Source organism: Cavia porcellus, unplaced genomic scaffold, assembly GCF_034190915.1.
Source record: "Cavia porcellus strain 051 isolate PalLab524CR breed Dunkin Hartley unplaced genomic scaffold, mCavPor4.1 scaffold_7, whole genome shotgun sequence".
Taxonomy (NCBI): domain Eukaryota; kingdom Metazoa; phylum Chordata; class Mammalia; order Rodentia; family Caviidae; genus Cavia; species Cavia porcellus.
The window spans coordinates 90,308,633-90,325,792 of record NW_026947490.1 but is presented as its reverse complement, the minus strand read 5'-3'; the positions used below and the strand labels follow the sequence as shown (position 1 = coordinate 90,325,792).

The 17,160-nt window shown below is 37.2% G+C and overlaps 1 protein-coding gene across 6 annotated transcripts in view; it reads right to left on the bottom strand.

The window, feature by feature from the left end:
• Grik2 (glutamate ionotropic receptor kainate type subunit 2) overlaps positions 1-17,160 on the bottom strand; it is a 611,950-nt gene that overhangs the window by 352,328 nt on the left and 242,462 nt on the right. For all 6 annotated transcript variants that reach the window (XM_063253933.1, XM_013148503.3, XM_063253934.1 and 3 more), the window contains one exon: positions 2,238-2,419. In XM_063253933.1, coding sequence (XP_063110003.1) covers positions 2,238-2,419 — 182 coding nt within the window. The remainder of the gene's footprint in view (positions 1-2,237; positions 2,420-17,160) is intronic.

The following is a 17,160-nucleotide window of genomic DNA, read 5'->3' as shown; positions in this document are numbered from 1 at the left end:
CCATGTGATGAAATAGGATATTGTATATTCTCAAAAATTTAGATTTATTTTAGAACATATGCTCTACTAGGTAAAAAATTTCTATTTCTGTTCAACTTCTATATTATGTTTTTGGTGTTCCAACACTAAATATTGCCAAAATATCCCAGTGAAATTTTCTAAGTCATAAAAACTTCCCCATCAATACATAGCTGCATTTACAAGAGGAAGTTGTTTGCTTTTTTTCTGGCATTGGTTTCTAGAATAACCTGCACCCAGAAGTGAAATAAATATTTCCTGGGGTCAGGTGCATAAAAATTATATCCCTGTATTTGTGGTTACCTTGTATTAGAGGTCCTCAGAGTACATATTGTATATAATGTCACTGCCTGCTCTTCATGATGTATATTCTAGTTTTACCTTGGTTTATCTAGTTTACCTTTGTCATCTAGTGAAATTACGTATTTTGTTGAATATTTTAAAATATGATTTTAGTTGTATCTTCATCTTCCAAACAGAGCAGATTATACAAAGAAAACAAGTAGAGTATAAAAAATGGATACATTCAATAAAAGGCAGATTATAAATTCTATTATTAAGGTGACAGACACTGTCACTTCTTGGACAGCAAAGCAACTCAGACCTCGTTCTTTAAAGAGAAGAAAACTGCACCTTTACGTATTTTTAGAGAAGTCAATATTCTGTTATTGAAATAGCAAATGGCTCTGAGAATACAAAGCTGTCCTTTCCAAGTCTGTGTCTCCTAAGTGTGATCAAGAACTGCGAGGGAATTACATGAAACACAAATTATAACTCAAACATCACTGGGTATTTATTGTACCATTTTATTCACTACTAAAAAAAAACTTACAAAAATTACGAAAACAACATGTCTCAGATGTTTTACTATCCAAACACAAAACTAGAGTAATTTTTCAAATCCCATTAAGCATATCACTATAGTAAACCTGACATTCATATTGGAATATTGGACAAACATCTGCTTAATAAACGAACTATGTTATAAGAAACCTTTTCTGTTGGTAGTTATATTTAATGGGATATAATCTGACATCAGAATCTGCATAACTCTCCAGAAGTCTGAAACCGTAGATCAGCACAAAGCCACTATGTCATTTCCATTTGCATTTAAAAAGCTCAAAAAGAAAAGTCTAAAGAACTCTGTTCCAGTCCAGGCCACAGCACTTAAAATCAAAGGCCTTCCACTAGGCATTTACTTCCCAGCCTCAGGTCTCTTACCGGTAAGACATGGACACATCCCTACTGTCTAGCTTGCTAATAAGTCTGTTTGAATAGTTCGGACCTAACATTTTCTGTTGTTGTTTGATTTGCAGAACTGGGAATTAAACCCAGGGTGCTTCCCAGTGAGCTACAGCTCACATTCCCTGCCCTGGTTTTCAGGCTGGCTGGCTGGCTGGCTTTCTTTCTTTCTTTCCTTATTTTTAATTTTTTTTTTATTTTTATTTTTGTTTTTGGTACCGGGAACTGGACTGAACTCACTACCTCGCACATGCCAGGCAGGCGCTTATGCTGCTGAGCTAAATCCCCAGCCCTATGGTTTTTAAGGTAGGATCTCACTAAGCAATTAAATCCCTCAGCTTGGCCTTGCATTTACCATTCTCCTGCTTCATCTCCCATCTAATGCTGTTTTACTGCTGTAAATGGTTGTGCTTGACTGATTGGCAGAGGTTCTTTTACACAGATGTTAGTTATTGTATTCTGAGACGAACACCTGTAACATCATTAAGTGTTACCACAATTCCTTGCCGTTTCCTTGCTACGGCATGGTGGTCAGGTTATGCAGTTATTCTAGGGTGGGAGAGTTGCTTGTGGTTGTTGTTGAAAGAAGTAAGATAAAACATAAGAGGCATCACCCCGTAAACACCAGAAAGACAGGCAGTCTCTTGTATCTTTTTCTGATTGATTAAAATGAGGAGCTATTTAATCATTGAATCTTAGGCTTTTTCTTCATTTCATTATAAAACAGAAATCTCTGTCATTCATCAGCTTCTAAGAGTACTGAAGGCATTTGAAATTTATCTCAAAATTCGATCTGCTTTGACAAGCATTGATATTTATGCTACTTTTCCTTTAAAACAATCAAAAACAATTGCCAGACTATTACAAAATTTCATCTAAGTGAATCCTCTGATTTTTTAATTGTGTAAAATAATTGCATTTTTAAGAAAACATACAATAAATACAAGTTCATAAAAATATATAAATATTAATATTACCTGTTTTAAAATACCTGCTGCCATTTCGTGGCTGCAGTCGAAGATGACATGAAATTCCTTGCCACGTTTCATTTCCTTCAGTAAAGGCTTGGCATCCTTCGTGTCAGCAGGCAACTGACGAATTTTAAGCCGAAGATTGTACCTTGATGGGGCTTTGATGAGCTCTTGCAAACGAATGAGACCTTCAAGTTAAAGAAACAAAAAAAAAAGTAAGATAAAATAGAATGAGCCACAGAATCATAAAACACTCATTACGATTCATGAGCCTCTGGATCGAGTACAGGTAGACTTCATGGTGTAACTACTAAAATTTTTATTTCAATAAAATACCTGATTTTATGCTATTTTTGTTTAAAAAAAAAGTATTCCCAAAATTCTTTAGACTTATTTTCTACCTATGAACACAAGATTATAAGTTAAAATTAAAAATAAATGTATATATTGTAAATTATGATAGTGATTCACAATAATTATTAAGAATATATACTAATGCCAAAGTCAAAATGTCTAAAATCGCTCATTTGGATTATCTATAAACTTTTTCCATTCTAAATCTCTATTTTTCTAATAGATATCTTATAAGATGCATATCTTATAGATGCAGAATGATCAAAGCCAGCCTTAGCTGCATGCAGGGAAGAAAGCCACTTTGACCACACAAGATACTATGAGAATCGAATATACATGTGTGGGGCTGGGGGAGGGTAAATTATCATACACTGGTGTAGATTTTGAATCTCAGTCCCAAAATCTACAACTTGTGTAGTTTCATGCAGGTCTCCAATTGCTCTGAGTAATAGAATAAAACTATCTATACAGTTAAAAGATAAAAAATGAATAAGAAACCAGCGTGTATTGGATCTTCAGTAAGTGACAGTTTATCGTTATTATTAAATTGGCCAAAACAGGAAGAGTATAAGTTTTTAAAACTTTAGGTTATTAAATTTATTACTGGGAAAATATATTGGCATTGCTTTAGATAGCATCAATATTTACTTATATATTTATTTGAAAGGGGGTCTTGCTATGTAGTTCAGACTGGGCTTGCTCTTACTATGTAGCCCAAATTGGCCTTGAACTCTTGACGAGATCCTCCTGCCTCTGTGCCGGGTTTACAGGCATGTGCTACCACACCCAGCTAGATTCAAAATTTCAAACAACATTTTAAGAGATTAATCTGCTGCTATTGGAAAGGAAGTTACATAGATTAGCTCAACAGTTAGGATTTTAAAAGCTCAACTGACTTAAACATAGAAATTTTCTGAAGGATAATATCCACAAGTAATATTTGTAGAATTCACTCTAAGTATAAATACTGCCAAGTATTTTCAAGTCTCTCAAGAGCTTGTGTAGTTCATTGAGCCTTCAGATACAGTACGTGTTTACTTGTTCGCTTCACACATACACATCCCTGCTGGCATTAATGGGGCAGGTTTCAGTTTGCCAACCCCCCTGGGGAATGCACCTGAAGTGTAAGAAATAAAAACAATAATAAAATGCAAACTGCTGCTGGTGGAGTGTCATTGCCAACTTAGAAGTTAAGGAAATATGCCTTCATTCATTCATTTAACATACACTTCATGCACGTCTACTATGCACAAGACACTGCTTCAGGAGTACGTATAATAACTGGAATAACAGCACTTACTGCCTTTAACTTCAAAAGATGTGCTTTAACCACAACACGTTTTTTATTTTAAAAAGGGTAAAACTGAACACAACATAAGAGAACAGAATGGAAGAAAGCAATGTAAGAGACATAAATTTCAAAGCAAGACACTCAAGAGATCTTCACTATTTATCATATTCCCTGTTTTCTTCCAAAGAGTTGACCATATCTTCATATACAAAGAATTCATATGAAACAACATAGTATAGAACTGATCTGAACAAGACGAGGAAAGCGTTTTAGGTCTTCAAGATCAGACAACAGGCAAGTCAACAATGGTTGTCATTGTGTCTCTCATTCTCTTCCAAATAGCTTGTCCATACCTTCACGTATGTTAAGATTAAACAAAACAAAACAGGCTGAAATCACTCTGAACAAAGAAGAATAGTATTGCTGGATTTCACATCATGATGCTACAGACTCAGCACTGGGTATTGTAGTGTCTCTTTTTCTTCAAAGTGGTTGTTCATTTCATCATGCGTTATATGATTAGTTCTCATAAACTGTTTATAGGCCCTATGTATGCATGAGTCTCTACATGCATTTCTATCCCTTCTGTATTAGAGGGAGAAACAAAACAAAGCAAGACAAAACAAAATATATTCCTATAAAATATAAAATGAGAAAGTCATATAAAACCACAGTACAAGGTGTTCTACAATGGTTACTGTGTTGTATCTTGTATATCTTCAATAGAATTGTCTATATCATCGGGCATAGTATAATTGAATATAGCAGTACATAACAATATTAATAAAAACAAAACTTTGTAGATAGTGTAAAACTTCAAAAGCACGTTATAATCAAACCAGAACAGGTATCCTAGTGAATCTTGTCATCTAAAGTGTAGTTGCCTATACTCTTAGACTTGATGCTATCAATCATAACAGATTTGAATAAAATCAACCACAGCATTTTTTATATGCAAATAGTTTCTGTAATGCTTTTCACATTCAATTTTTTAAACACAAATAGTTCAACACTTCAAGACAAGAAACCTAGAAAGCAGCTAAATTCTAAAGTAGAATCAGGATTTCTAATTCCCGTTTCCATCACCTCCTGCCCCAGGTGCTTAGGGTCTTCACTGTGCTTTCTCCCGGGATGCTCCTTCACGCTCTTCCCCATCACTAGCACGCAGACAGAAATCTCTGTGTGAGTTTTATCAGGACACCCTGTGTGCATGTGAGAGGGTTAACAAACGGGAAGACAGATGCATGTGAAACACCCAAAGAATCATTTTCTCACCTATTTTGATGATAACCCAGGAGTATAATTTACGTGGATGAAATTTCTATCTAAAGGGAAATGAGTTCTAGCAGCAACGTGTTTTAATTACAATACTTGCTAAGTATTTGCTGTCTCTCTTCTGCCATCTTTCTCTCTATTTTCCCTTTATAACTTACCATGGTCCAAAAATGCCGGTTTCTAATCTGATTATCCTAGTCAGATCCATCAAAACTATGCACATATGTATGCTTTGTAAAACAAAAGACCTTTTTAGGAAAAATGAAATCTCTCAAAATAATTGATTTGGTTTACAAATAGTTCTGTGTCATAAGTCATTTGTTAGAAATAAAGAAATAAAAGGACATATTTATTAGATAAAACAAAAGGGCAAACGTTATTTCCTTGAAAATAAGACCAAGCCAGGCTTGGTACTGGACGTCTGTAATCACAGCACTCTGAGGCTGAGGAGTGAGGCTTTCTGTGAGTTTAAGGCCAGCCTGAGCTAGATAGTCCAGTCAGCCTGAACTATCCAATGAGCCCATATCTCAAAAAACAAAGCAAAACAAAGGCCAATGCAAATAATTTCCAAATAATGATTTTCAGAAATATTTACTTTAACAAATTTGGCACCTAGTCACATTATTTAATGTCAGAGTAAAATTGTAACTCTCTCAAACAGCTTTTTCATTGAAAATACTTTTCATTGAATACTTTTTCATTGAAATTTCCCCTTAATGTAATTAGTACGTGTAATGATAATAAAAAGAAACAATCTGCAAAGATGGGTTCCTAAAACACTTCTGACAATAACAACAACAACAAAGCACCACACTGCAATAGTTATCCCCTTAGAGTGCCTTGGTAGATGAGTAGCATTCTATTATAATTCCTTGATCAAGACTACATTACTGTTTTGTATTTTGTTTAATTTTTTCCTGCCTTTTTATGCTTTCACTTATTTTAGCTGTAGTTAAAAATGAAATTTTATTTTACCAGGGACAGAGGTCTAAGCTGCTTTTCACAGAAGCTATCATCAATTTAGCTGTTAAGGAGCATCCAAAGGAGCCACGTATGCACACTCCAGCTGGCAGCCTCTTCCAGAGATAAATCACACAACTCTTCAGCAGGCCCAGCCTCTACCAGCCCAGGAAAGGACTCCCAAGTTTCCTCCCATATCCAGGTATCCATTTCAGCATCCACACGTGCAACACTGTTGCCAACTGGCTTCATGGCCTGGTCCATTTATCATTTTAATTAATGTGGTCTCTGTGCAGTCCCAGAATCACATCAAACTGCAGTACAAAATAAGCAATGCAAAAAATGACTTTTGCATGCAAAGTCTCATCAATTGTTTTCTTGGTTAGATGATAAAAGCCACTAATTCATTAAGAAGCCAAAATTTAGTGTTTCACAATCATGTTTTTAAAGCAGTACTGGGAGCTGAATCCAACGACTCTGATTGAGTTATACTTGCAGGTATTATTATTATTATTATTATTATTATTATTATTATATTTGAGCAGAGACTAAGTTGCTAAACTGTCAAGGCTGGGCTCTAGCTTTTGACACTCCTTTCTCAGTCTCTCAAAGTGCTGGGATTACAGACATGTGCAACCACTCAGGCAGAAAGCCTGTTAAAGCAAATTAACCATGCACGTACATCAGCCATGGACTCTGTAATGTACAGTAACACTAGAAAAATAGGGAAGGGAGCCAATTATAACAGATTTAAAATGGCTTTGACAGTAATGGCAGATTGACATTGAAAAAATTTTGTCTCTACATTTTTATCAGCTCTCCCCTCTTAGCGATGAGTAGATGTGTTAGTGCACGTAACACAGGTGACAGTTTATGTAGTACGCCTTTTATAAGCTGCTAACTTGAAAATGTGTATATTTTTGCCAGACTACTTCCCCAAATTCTGGGCTTTTCTATTCACTTTCTCATTTGACATCTTTGGAGTAAAGAATTAATCTTACATTAAAAGAAGTCTGACTGTTGCCATGGGATCATGGACTTTTGATCCTTAAGTCTTAGAATGTCCTACTACCACGAGTGGGACAATAATGCAATTTGTGGTGAATCTTTGGACCACTCAGTATCGGCTAAAGACAGCAAACCAAGAGAGTGGTCAGCCGTGGCTAGTGACCAAGGCCCAGTAAAATTTTTGAATAGCGAATCTCACGCGAGCTTCCCTGGCTGGCAGCACTCCATGCATGTACTCCACACTTTTCCTGGAGATGTTGGCAAGAACCACAAACTCACTTAGAGAGGACAACTAGGATCTCTGTCCTGACCTCTGACCTGTGCTCCTTTGCCCTAAATTGATTTTAATCTGTATCCTTTTGCTCTTACAAATTTTAACACTAGGTGTAACAGCTTTCAGTGAGTTCTGTGCATTATTCCAGAGAATGATCAAATTAACTCAAATTCCAACTATTATAAAAACCAGGGGTAATCTTGGAGACTCCTGAATTTTGCAATTGCTATTAAAAGGCAGGGTGGTGGTCTTGGGCACTGGAAAGGACTCTGAGAAAATGCTTCATCTCCACTTTAAAGCCTCGTAGCTATTAAAACAGAGTACTAAACTGACTGCAATCCTGTCCTCTTCAAAGGTATTCTTTCCCTATGCATTCTCACATAAATAGAGAATTTAATCTCTAACCTTTGGTGTGACCTTTGATTACTTTAAGTCTGACATACCCTCTGCCTAACTCTCTGGCATGCCATACCAGATCTGCATTCAAAATAATGAAGATGAAGTGGAAAGAGAGTGCCTATTTCCTGCCATATACCGAGGCAGGGCTCATCATGCAAGATGAGTTTTATGAGCCTGAACCGTGTACCACGGGGAAATACACCTGTGCTTCTAGGACAGAGGTGCTAAGGAAGACAGGAGCCACAGTATGTAACTTCTAAGATCGATACCAAAATGTCTTGACCCTGTTTCTTTTTTTATTGATATGAGAAAAGCAATTATATCATTATCACAAAGTAAACAGTGCTTTTCCTATGCCAGGACTAAATCTCTTTGTTTTCTAAAGCATTAGGATCCAATTTCATTTTGTGCTATGGTTAATTTTCAATTTAGAAGGCTTTAGTTTGTAAGAATGCAATAAAGTTAACATTACATTTTAATTCATTTTCCTTGCTTATTGTCATCAAAATTTGCTTGCACTCAATTGTGAGAGAAATAAGGACATTGTTCTTGTTATCTTATTCAAGTGCTGTGCTGTGCTCTCTGGGGACACAATAGTCATGGTAAGTTGCTTTGCTGGACACTGACCCAGCGCTAGATCCATTTGTCCTCTTAACTTTTCATTGTCCAGCTGATACAACTGCTGCATGAGAGATTACTCTGTTTATAACAAGATAGAGGAGGTAAGAAGTTGGAACAGTTTAATGAATAGCCAGTTGTTATTTGTCAGGAAATCCTGTAATATATACAGATGCAATCCATACTGCAGTGAGGAAAAAAAGCAACTTCTTCTCCCTATAACTGAAAGTCAACACCAGATTGAAACTAAGATTGTGCTTGAGTCAGTTTCTTTTCATATTATCCCTTAACATTTTTCTATTTGATAACATGGAATCTCCATAGAACAACAATAGAGTCTCACACTCATGAAAACCTTCCACAAAAGTTGTCAAAATCATAGGATGAATTCTATCTGACCCAGATTGGGGTTATATGGTGGAGAGGAACTGAATTCAGATGCCTGCCTCTGAGCCATCAGTGAGTGGTAGGGGAAGAAAATGGATCCCCTCTAAAACAGAAGAATCTGTCAAAAGAAACTCCAACGGACAAAAATAAATAAATACAACCCCCAAAGGCATCAGCACAATGTTTCAGAAGTTCTCTAACAGGGAACTGTACTTTGCTTTGCGACCAGAATTTGGTCCCAAATATTTTGACTCAGTAGTTGTTTGCAGTCAAAGTCATCGTGTTATTTTTCATCAAACCAGGTCTTTTTTTATGCACCAAAGGGACAGATGTAAGAACTCAGGAGTTAGACTAGCACAACTCTTGTCATCTGTGAACGTCCTGGGTAAACAGGAATTCTGGCCATCCTCCTTTTTCCTCGCAGCACACTTTATACTTCATCAGACATACTGCAGCACGCTCTCCTGGCGATGTTACTGACCCGCCCCCGGTGGGACCAACACACCTCATTTTTCAATTCTGATGGCTCCATCGCAGGCTCCTTTGTGTCCTGACAATCAGCTCACATGTACACCTTTCCTTCTGTCACTTTCCCTGCCCTCTCTGCTTGTCATAACCCAACTTCAGCTCTCCAGACAGCAGCTGATTAGGTACCTGCTGTCCTTTAATCCTTGTCTGAGGCCAGGTCATTGCAGTTATGAAGCCGCAAATGATCCTTCACAGCACTCAGCTGGCTCTGTCCCAGGCTGCTGCTGGTATTGGTTTTACCTTGCCTCTCACTGCATCAAATATGACTTAAAATGGATGTTGACAAAACAGCTTAAGAAGTGTTATGCGGTTGTGCTCATGGCTAACAATAATTATGAGAACAACAATGTGCTGCTGAGATTATGAAGTAGAAGAGACACTTCAGAAGGTCAGATTTTATCATTTCCCCCAGAAAAAAATAATTAGCCTCAAAGCTTTTAGTAATTGTGTTTATTAGACATACATTCCATATTATCAATGACTGAATGATTTGACTTTCTTAAGAATACATGGCAATATTACCATGTGCTTTACATTTGTGATGTAGAAATGAAATACAAACGGTAAATATTTGCCATGTATGAGATAACACAGCAGTGGGAGACCAAAATGCAAATCATTTTTAATAATGAATTATATGCAATAATGTGGGCATCTTTATCGTGCACTGGAAGAAGGATAGAATCCCTCACAGGGTAACCGTTCAGGAGGTGGACATCAATGGGTGGACGTTAGAGAGAAAGGGAAAGCACCATGATATCAGGATAGAAAGCCCAAAATGTCTTCTGAGTGGCTTAGTTGTTACTGTTGGAGATTCAGAGATGGGGCTGGCATCGTCCTAGGTAAAAACGCTTAAAGGCATCATGTTAGATTGTGCTTTCCAAGGGAGTTACATACTAAGCAGAAAAATGAGAATATTAGAAAAAACTTCAGATAGTTTCATAAAACCCAGTGGAGGTAATTCAGTCCTTTCTTAGAAGCGTAAACAAAATGTGAACAAAGCTTTCACTTCTAGGCTTGTGTGTGTGTGTGTGTGTGTGTGTGTGTGTGTTAATCTTTTCACTTCAACTAAACTAGCATTCTCTGCTTTGTAGTTCGTGCAGAACACACGATCATCTTTTATTCCTGAGTTTACTTGTTATGTATCCAAGAGTTTACAGAAGACAACTTCATTCCAATTCCAGATTCCTGGAAAATGAATCTAACTGGCCCAGCGGTATTAACTTTTGTTCTAAGGATCATCTGTCACATCATAACTTCAATGACTTGGACTCAAATAGGAATTACAGGACAGGGCCACTGACTTAGCTCGAGCTATGAGCATCACACTGAAGGTTACAAGTGGAGGTGTTTGAGAGTTGAGGATTCCTCTTTTACTCATGAAGAATCAATAAGGAAATTAAGGAGAATGATTTTAATACATTTTTCTATTAAAAGATCACCAAGCTAGAGATTTAGCTCAGTGCCATAGGGCCTGCCTGGCAAGTGTGAGTTCCTGAATTCAGTCCCAATATAGATCACTCAAATAATATATTAAGATTGGATTTCTGAGTAGTAAACTGGGAGAGACTGAAATACTACAAACTATTAATTTAAAAAAGGTCATTTTGAGTTTTATCCTTTATTAGCAGAATGACAGAAGAGTAACAGGAAAATATCTATGTTCTCCCTAATCCTAGATTTGTCTAATATTCTATCCTATATCTGTATATATTATGCATTATTTCTCAGGAAATAGAATTTCCTTTAAAGAATAATTTAACTACATCCTTATCTGAGGTAACATTTGGTAACATTTAAAATGTTCTAAAATGTTTGCCATGTTGCCAACAAAATATACTCACGTTAATCAAGATCATTAGAATGACTTATAACATTGGAAATTCAATCAAATAATTTAAAATGAGAAATATAGCTGTCAAAGGAATGGCAGTGCTCAAAAGCATGGCCACTGAATTCACATGCTACGTAAGACACCACAGAATTGGAAGGTTCACTGATTTTAGTTTGGAACACCACAAAGCGAACTGGCTCAAATAACAATGATGGATAACATTTTGGCAAAGAACTGTGTTTTAACCACAAAGAACTTTGCAAAGAAGTGATGCTATTCTCTTCGGTTTTCAGAAGTGCTGAATAATCTGAGTGTGGGATATTATTTTCAAAGCAAAGATCTTTTAATGACAAAGCCAGACATAAACACTGGGAGAATCTTCCAAATCCAGCATATAATTTTATATCTACAGTGCATCATGGTTGGTCTTATTGATAGCTAAAAATCTATTTCCTATTAACAAGTTTTGGACAAGGGTTGCCTTACTGTTAGCCTAATAAGTCTCCCTTTTTATAAAAAATTTAAATGTCTGACCTCTTCCTTTTTCTTTGGTTATGCTGGTACCTTTGGTCATAAACAAGTGACATAAACAAATCTTCAACATTTCATTCTTATTCACTATGTGTTGGCTTCATAGTTTTAACTCTCAGAGGGCAATTTAATTTTCAGGCACTCCCAAAATACTTTAGTCCCCGACAATGATATTGGTATTTAAACTATGCTGCAACATGAATTTTATTCACCCACGGATTTGGGCAGTATAACTATTCTATTTCTTATCTATTTGTCATGCAAATATAAAACCGAGCCTTTTGTTTAGGCATAAATCTTCCATTACTTTCAAATAATGTTCAAAATATTTTTAGAGCTTAAATTTTTCTATTTTCTTTCATTTGTATTGCCTTGGAAGTTTTTCTGAATGTCGTTTATCATTTATATCATTTTCAAATCCTTAGCATTTTCCAATAAATCAACTACTTTTGTTTTTCAATTTTAATAAAATAAAAGATGAAAGAGGCAACTCTCTCTGCTAAATCCTCCCAAATAATAAGCCAAAATAAAGCATAGCTTTTGTCATAACTGACATTTAGCAATAGGCCTTGTGGGATGCCCAAGGGCTGGTTAACACTACTCCCACTCTGTTCCCTGTTCTAGTCTTTATCTTTGCCGTCTCTGCTGGTTGGTACCGTAACTCTATGTCCATGGTTGATTGCAATTCATTTTCTTTTTTTTTTTTTGTCTTTTTTTTCTTTATTATCGGTACCATGGATCGAACTCAGGACTGCCTGCTTGCAAGGCAGGCGCTTATGCCGCTGAGCTAAATCCCCAGCCCCTGCAATTCATTTTCAAGCTTTAAAAAGAAAGTAAAAAAATGAGTTGTCCGTTTTTTACTTCTACATAAACTCCAGGGACATCTTGGAGAATGATATTTGATAACATTTACAATCTTGTACAATACACAAGTGATTTTATCTGTTCGTGCAACAATGAGATGCAGAGATTTGAGAAACGAGTAAATCTAATAATCGTATTATTTCATCTGGCTGTATTTTTCTTATCAGTAATTCCTCATCACAATATGCAATCAAAACTAAATTAGAATGGGCTGTTGTGTTACTTTTGGAGAATGTCAAAATACCTAGATAATGGGTTACCTGAAAAACAATGTTTAGGCTTTATATGAGACATGGAATAAATTTTGGGAAAAAAAAGAACTACTACTATTCTCTAGAGATTTACATGTTTGACTCTTAGGACAGAGCACAGACTCTGCAAGGCAGGTGCTCAGATCAGTTTTGCTTTGTGAATTCATGTTTGTACCATCTTGGGTGGCTGGAGGAAACTTAGGGGACGAAATGGGAACTAAATGAGTGCCTTAAAATTGCAGGTACTCTGCCTATTGTTGACTGTCTTGCGGAACATTTATATACCAATCAAATCATTTTAAAATTATTTTTATTAGTACATGTTTGTAGTACATAATGATTACATTTGTCATGGGGAATTGGTGCACATACCTAACACATTTTAATTATTTCTTCATTCCCTACCCCTCCATCTTCCATTTCTTTCATCTATTACCCCTGTTCTCATTTGTAAAAGCTCTGTCTCCTTTTTTTTTCCAATTATTTCTCTTTTGGGGCTGGGGATTTAGCTCAGTGGCATAGGTGCCTGCCTTGCAAGCAGGCAGTCATGAGTTTGATCCCTGGTACCGGTAAAAATACAAAAAAACAAACAAACAATTATTTCTCTTTTTATCCCTGTTCTCTCCTCTCCCCATAAAGACTCATACCTAGATGTTCCCCCAAAGCCTCATGTGATCATAGGTGGGCTCTTTCAGAAATGACCGCATCCGTATGTGACACACTGGGATCCATTCACAGCTCAGTGCTAGGTTCAAAGGCATTAGGATTAAGGGTGTGAGCACTACCTGCCCTAAGTGCTTGTGCCTTTTAAATAGAAGGATAGAAAGAGTTGTGGTCAGCCCTTCCCTACTTTGCTTTGCTTTGAAGTGCTTTGCTACTTCCTGCCTGCCATAAACTGCTTCTCCTCTGCAATGCCTGTCTGCTATGCCGTGGTGCCTCAGAGCCAGCTGATTATGTACTGAGACCTCTACAAACTGTGAGCCAAATAAACTTTCCTTCTTTGAGTGTCAGGTATTTTGTCTAAGCATCTAGAAAAGTAGTCAAGTAGCCAGTTTTTACCAACTGAAAAAGATCTAGTCTATCTTTTGTTTCGCATTTTATTTATATTTTGGGCTTAAGTACAGTTGACTTATGTTTATCCTACTTTACAGCAGTGTAGTACTCACTGTGAATACATTTTTTAAATCTGTGCATCTATTATTGGACACAGGCCACTTCCAAGATTTAGCTATTATAACTTGTGCTGCTATTAACACAGGTATGCACATAGACCTGCAATATGACGCCTTTAATTATTTCGGGAAGATACCTGGAAGGGGCACAGTTGGATGAAATGAAATTTCTAGAGTTAGGATTTTGAGGGATCTCTAAACTGATTTCCATAGTGGTTATTCTAGTCTACATTCCTACCAACAACACAGAATGGTTCTCTTTTGTATGTAGCCTCATCAGCATTTGTTATTGTTTGATTTCCTGATGATGGCCATTCTTTCTGCAATAAGAGAATCCCAGTGCTTAATATGCATTTCTATAATGGCCAATGATGTGTACCACTTTTCATTTAATTAACTGATCATGTATGAGAAGTATCTATTCATTTCAATTGCCCATTTTTATTGGATCTTTTATTTTGGGAGATCTAATTTTTTTGAGTTTATATATATATATATATATATATATATATATATATATATATATATTTCTAGATGTTAGTCCTTTATCCAAGAAATAGCTGACAAAAAAAAATTCCCCAGTATGTAGGTTTCACTTCTCTCTGTTGTTTCCTTTGCTGTGTAAAAGATTTCTAATTTGATATAATATCATGTTGATTTTTGGTACTATTTCTTGTGTTACTGGGATTTTTGTCCAGAAAGTGCTTGCCTATGTCTCTGTGTTTAAGACTTTTACTTCTTTTATCTTTCAGCAGATGGCTGCTGTTTTACTATTTAGATCTTTTATTCATCTTGATTTTAGTTTAGTGCATGGTGAGAGATACGGACTCAGCCTTCTGCATGTGGATATCCAGTTTTCTCAGCACCAATTAATAAATGAAACTGGAGAATCAGGATTGAGAATCACTATTTGCTTTCAAAATTCCTGTTATATATAGTTTTCATAGCTCAGAGTTAGTAACAGCTGGACCCTGAGTCCTCATACTTACCTAAGTCACATGCATTTTAACTTCTTGATAAAAATGTAAGCTATTATTGAAAAATACAAAGAAGTCCCCATCATGAAAAACTCAGAATGGTGTCCACAAAATAAAAAGTGGGAACTGAGAGCAAATGTAGATAGGTGAGTAAACCTATCTGGAGATGCTTAATGATTCATAAAGAAGAGTCAATGATAGTGCTGATATCAGACAGCTGGCACAGAGGGCCTCGCAGATCAATGACCGCGCCTCAGCTATGAGATATATTCAGACGTCAGATGTGGAGAGAAAGAAATGAAGTGTAAAAGCAGCTCAAGTAGAAAACTAATGCAATATTAGGGCAGCCCTTCCCCAAACAGAGCCCTAAATCTAACTCGTGACATTTGTTTTAATTCAGTCTTTTGTTGGTTTTGAATAGACGGGGAGAAAAATAACATGAAAAGAGTCAAGTAGCAATGATGTGCTCTATTTTCAGTCTTTCATCCCATGAAGCTCTAGACATCCTGTACCAGCTACCCAACCTGTGGGAAGGCCGCACTGAATGGAGTAGCAGGAAGCTACAGAAATCTCAGACAGCAGCAGAAAAGTACTCATCTGCAGGTTAAGACATTTGTCAAAGTAGTTGTAACTCATGTGTAGTCAATCTCAGTTCCAATAGAAGACTGAAAAAATAAGTTTAAATGAACAGGGCCCCAGTGATGTCTGCATATAACTGTAGATAGCAGAGTCGCTAGCAGATACACTGTCCCAGACTTCAGAGCAGAAGATGAACTCCAAGCTTTACTTACGTGTGGTCAGGGCTTATATTAAGCTACTTAGCTTGCTATGCACAGATTTTACATTAAGTGTCTATTCAACTATTGAAAATATTTATTAAGTAACTTCTGTGAAACAAATCCTCTCCGCTATAGTTTGGATTCCATGTGAGGGGCTTGTTCCCAGGGTGGCAATACTGAGAAGCAGTGAAAAGGTGTGAAGTCTTAGGTCACTCAAGTTGTACTGTGGAAGGGGACTATTGGATCTCAGCCCCTGCCTCTCTTCCCCATTATGCCCTGGCCACAGCGTGAGCAGCTTTGGATGGGTTACCTCACCAAAGGCCCAACCAACCACGAAAGGAACCTCCAAAACTGTGAAACAAATAAATCTCATCTCCCCGTTAGCTGCTTAACTCAGGTATTTGCTATAGTGATGAAATCTGATTAACACACATTCTAGGAGCACGGAACCCAGTGGAAATCAGGATAGAAAGATCAGTTTAATGGGCTGATAGATACATCACTAAAAAGCATGACCATGAAGTCAGGGAGCAAATAGATAAAACTTTAAAGGACCCTGAGTGGAAAAGGCAGAGGAGGGCTTGGGTCTTACAAAAAAAGAAAAATATTTCAGTTATAAGGAACTTGGATTACACAGCATAAGGAGGCGGAAGCGCTGTGAATAATTCCGTTTTCCTGACAGTGAACAAGGAGGAAAACGGTGGTGAAGGCAACGCGCAGAATGTGTCCTCCTGAACAGACAAGAGTGACACCTGAGAAAGCCAGAACCAGATCCCCAGGCAAGTCAGGGCTGCAGAGTACACAGCGCCAGGTGAGACTGAAGAATGGGAAGGCATAACGACCCCAGTGGGGGATCTGCCGAGAAAGAGAAACGAATGAGCTGCCTGAACTGTACTGCTCTGTGGAGTCTCCCAGGGCAGGCGACTTGCAGCACAGCTTGACTTTCTCTGGAGGCAAATTCTCAGGAGCAGGTTTTCCCTTCCCTTTTGGGTTATTTCCATAAGCATGCAAATATATTCTTACTTAATTTTAAATGAAGTTTCCCTCAACACAAATCCCCTGCCATTTAGCACCTCATTTCTCTCCTTTCCTTAGTAGGAGAGTTTTTAGGGCAAGCGTTCTATGTTGACAACCTCTGAAACTTTTCCTCCTGTCTGGTTTCGGGTTGGTGGTACAGCACAGACTGCGCAGTTTGTAAGCAGCACAGATGTGTTTCTCAGAGTTCTGGAGGCTGAAAGCCTAAGCAAAGGGTTCAGTTCTGCTGAGAGCTTTCTTCCTGCAACATCACAACCTGACAGTGAGACAGCTTGCTGGCTTCCTTTTATAAAGACATCAATCCCAGTTGTATGGAATCCACTCTCAGGACCCAGCTAGATACACAATTACCTGCCTCTGAACACTATCACTTTAGGATTCAGGGCCAAAAT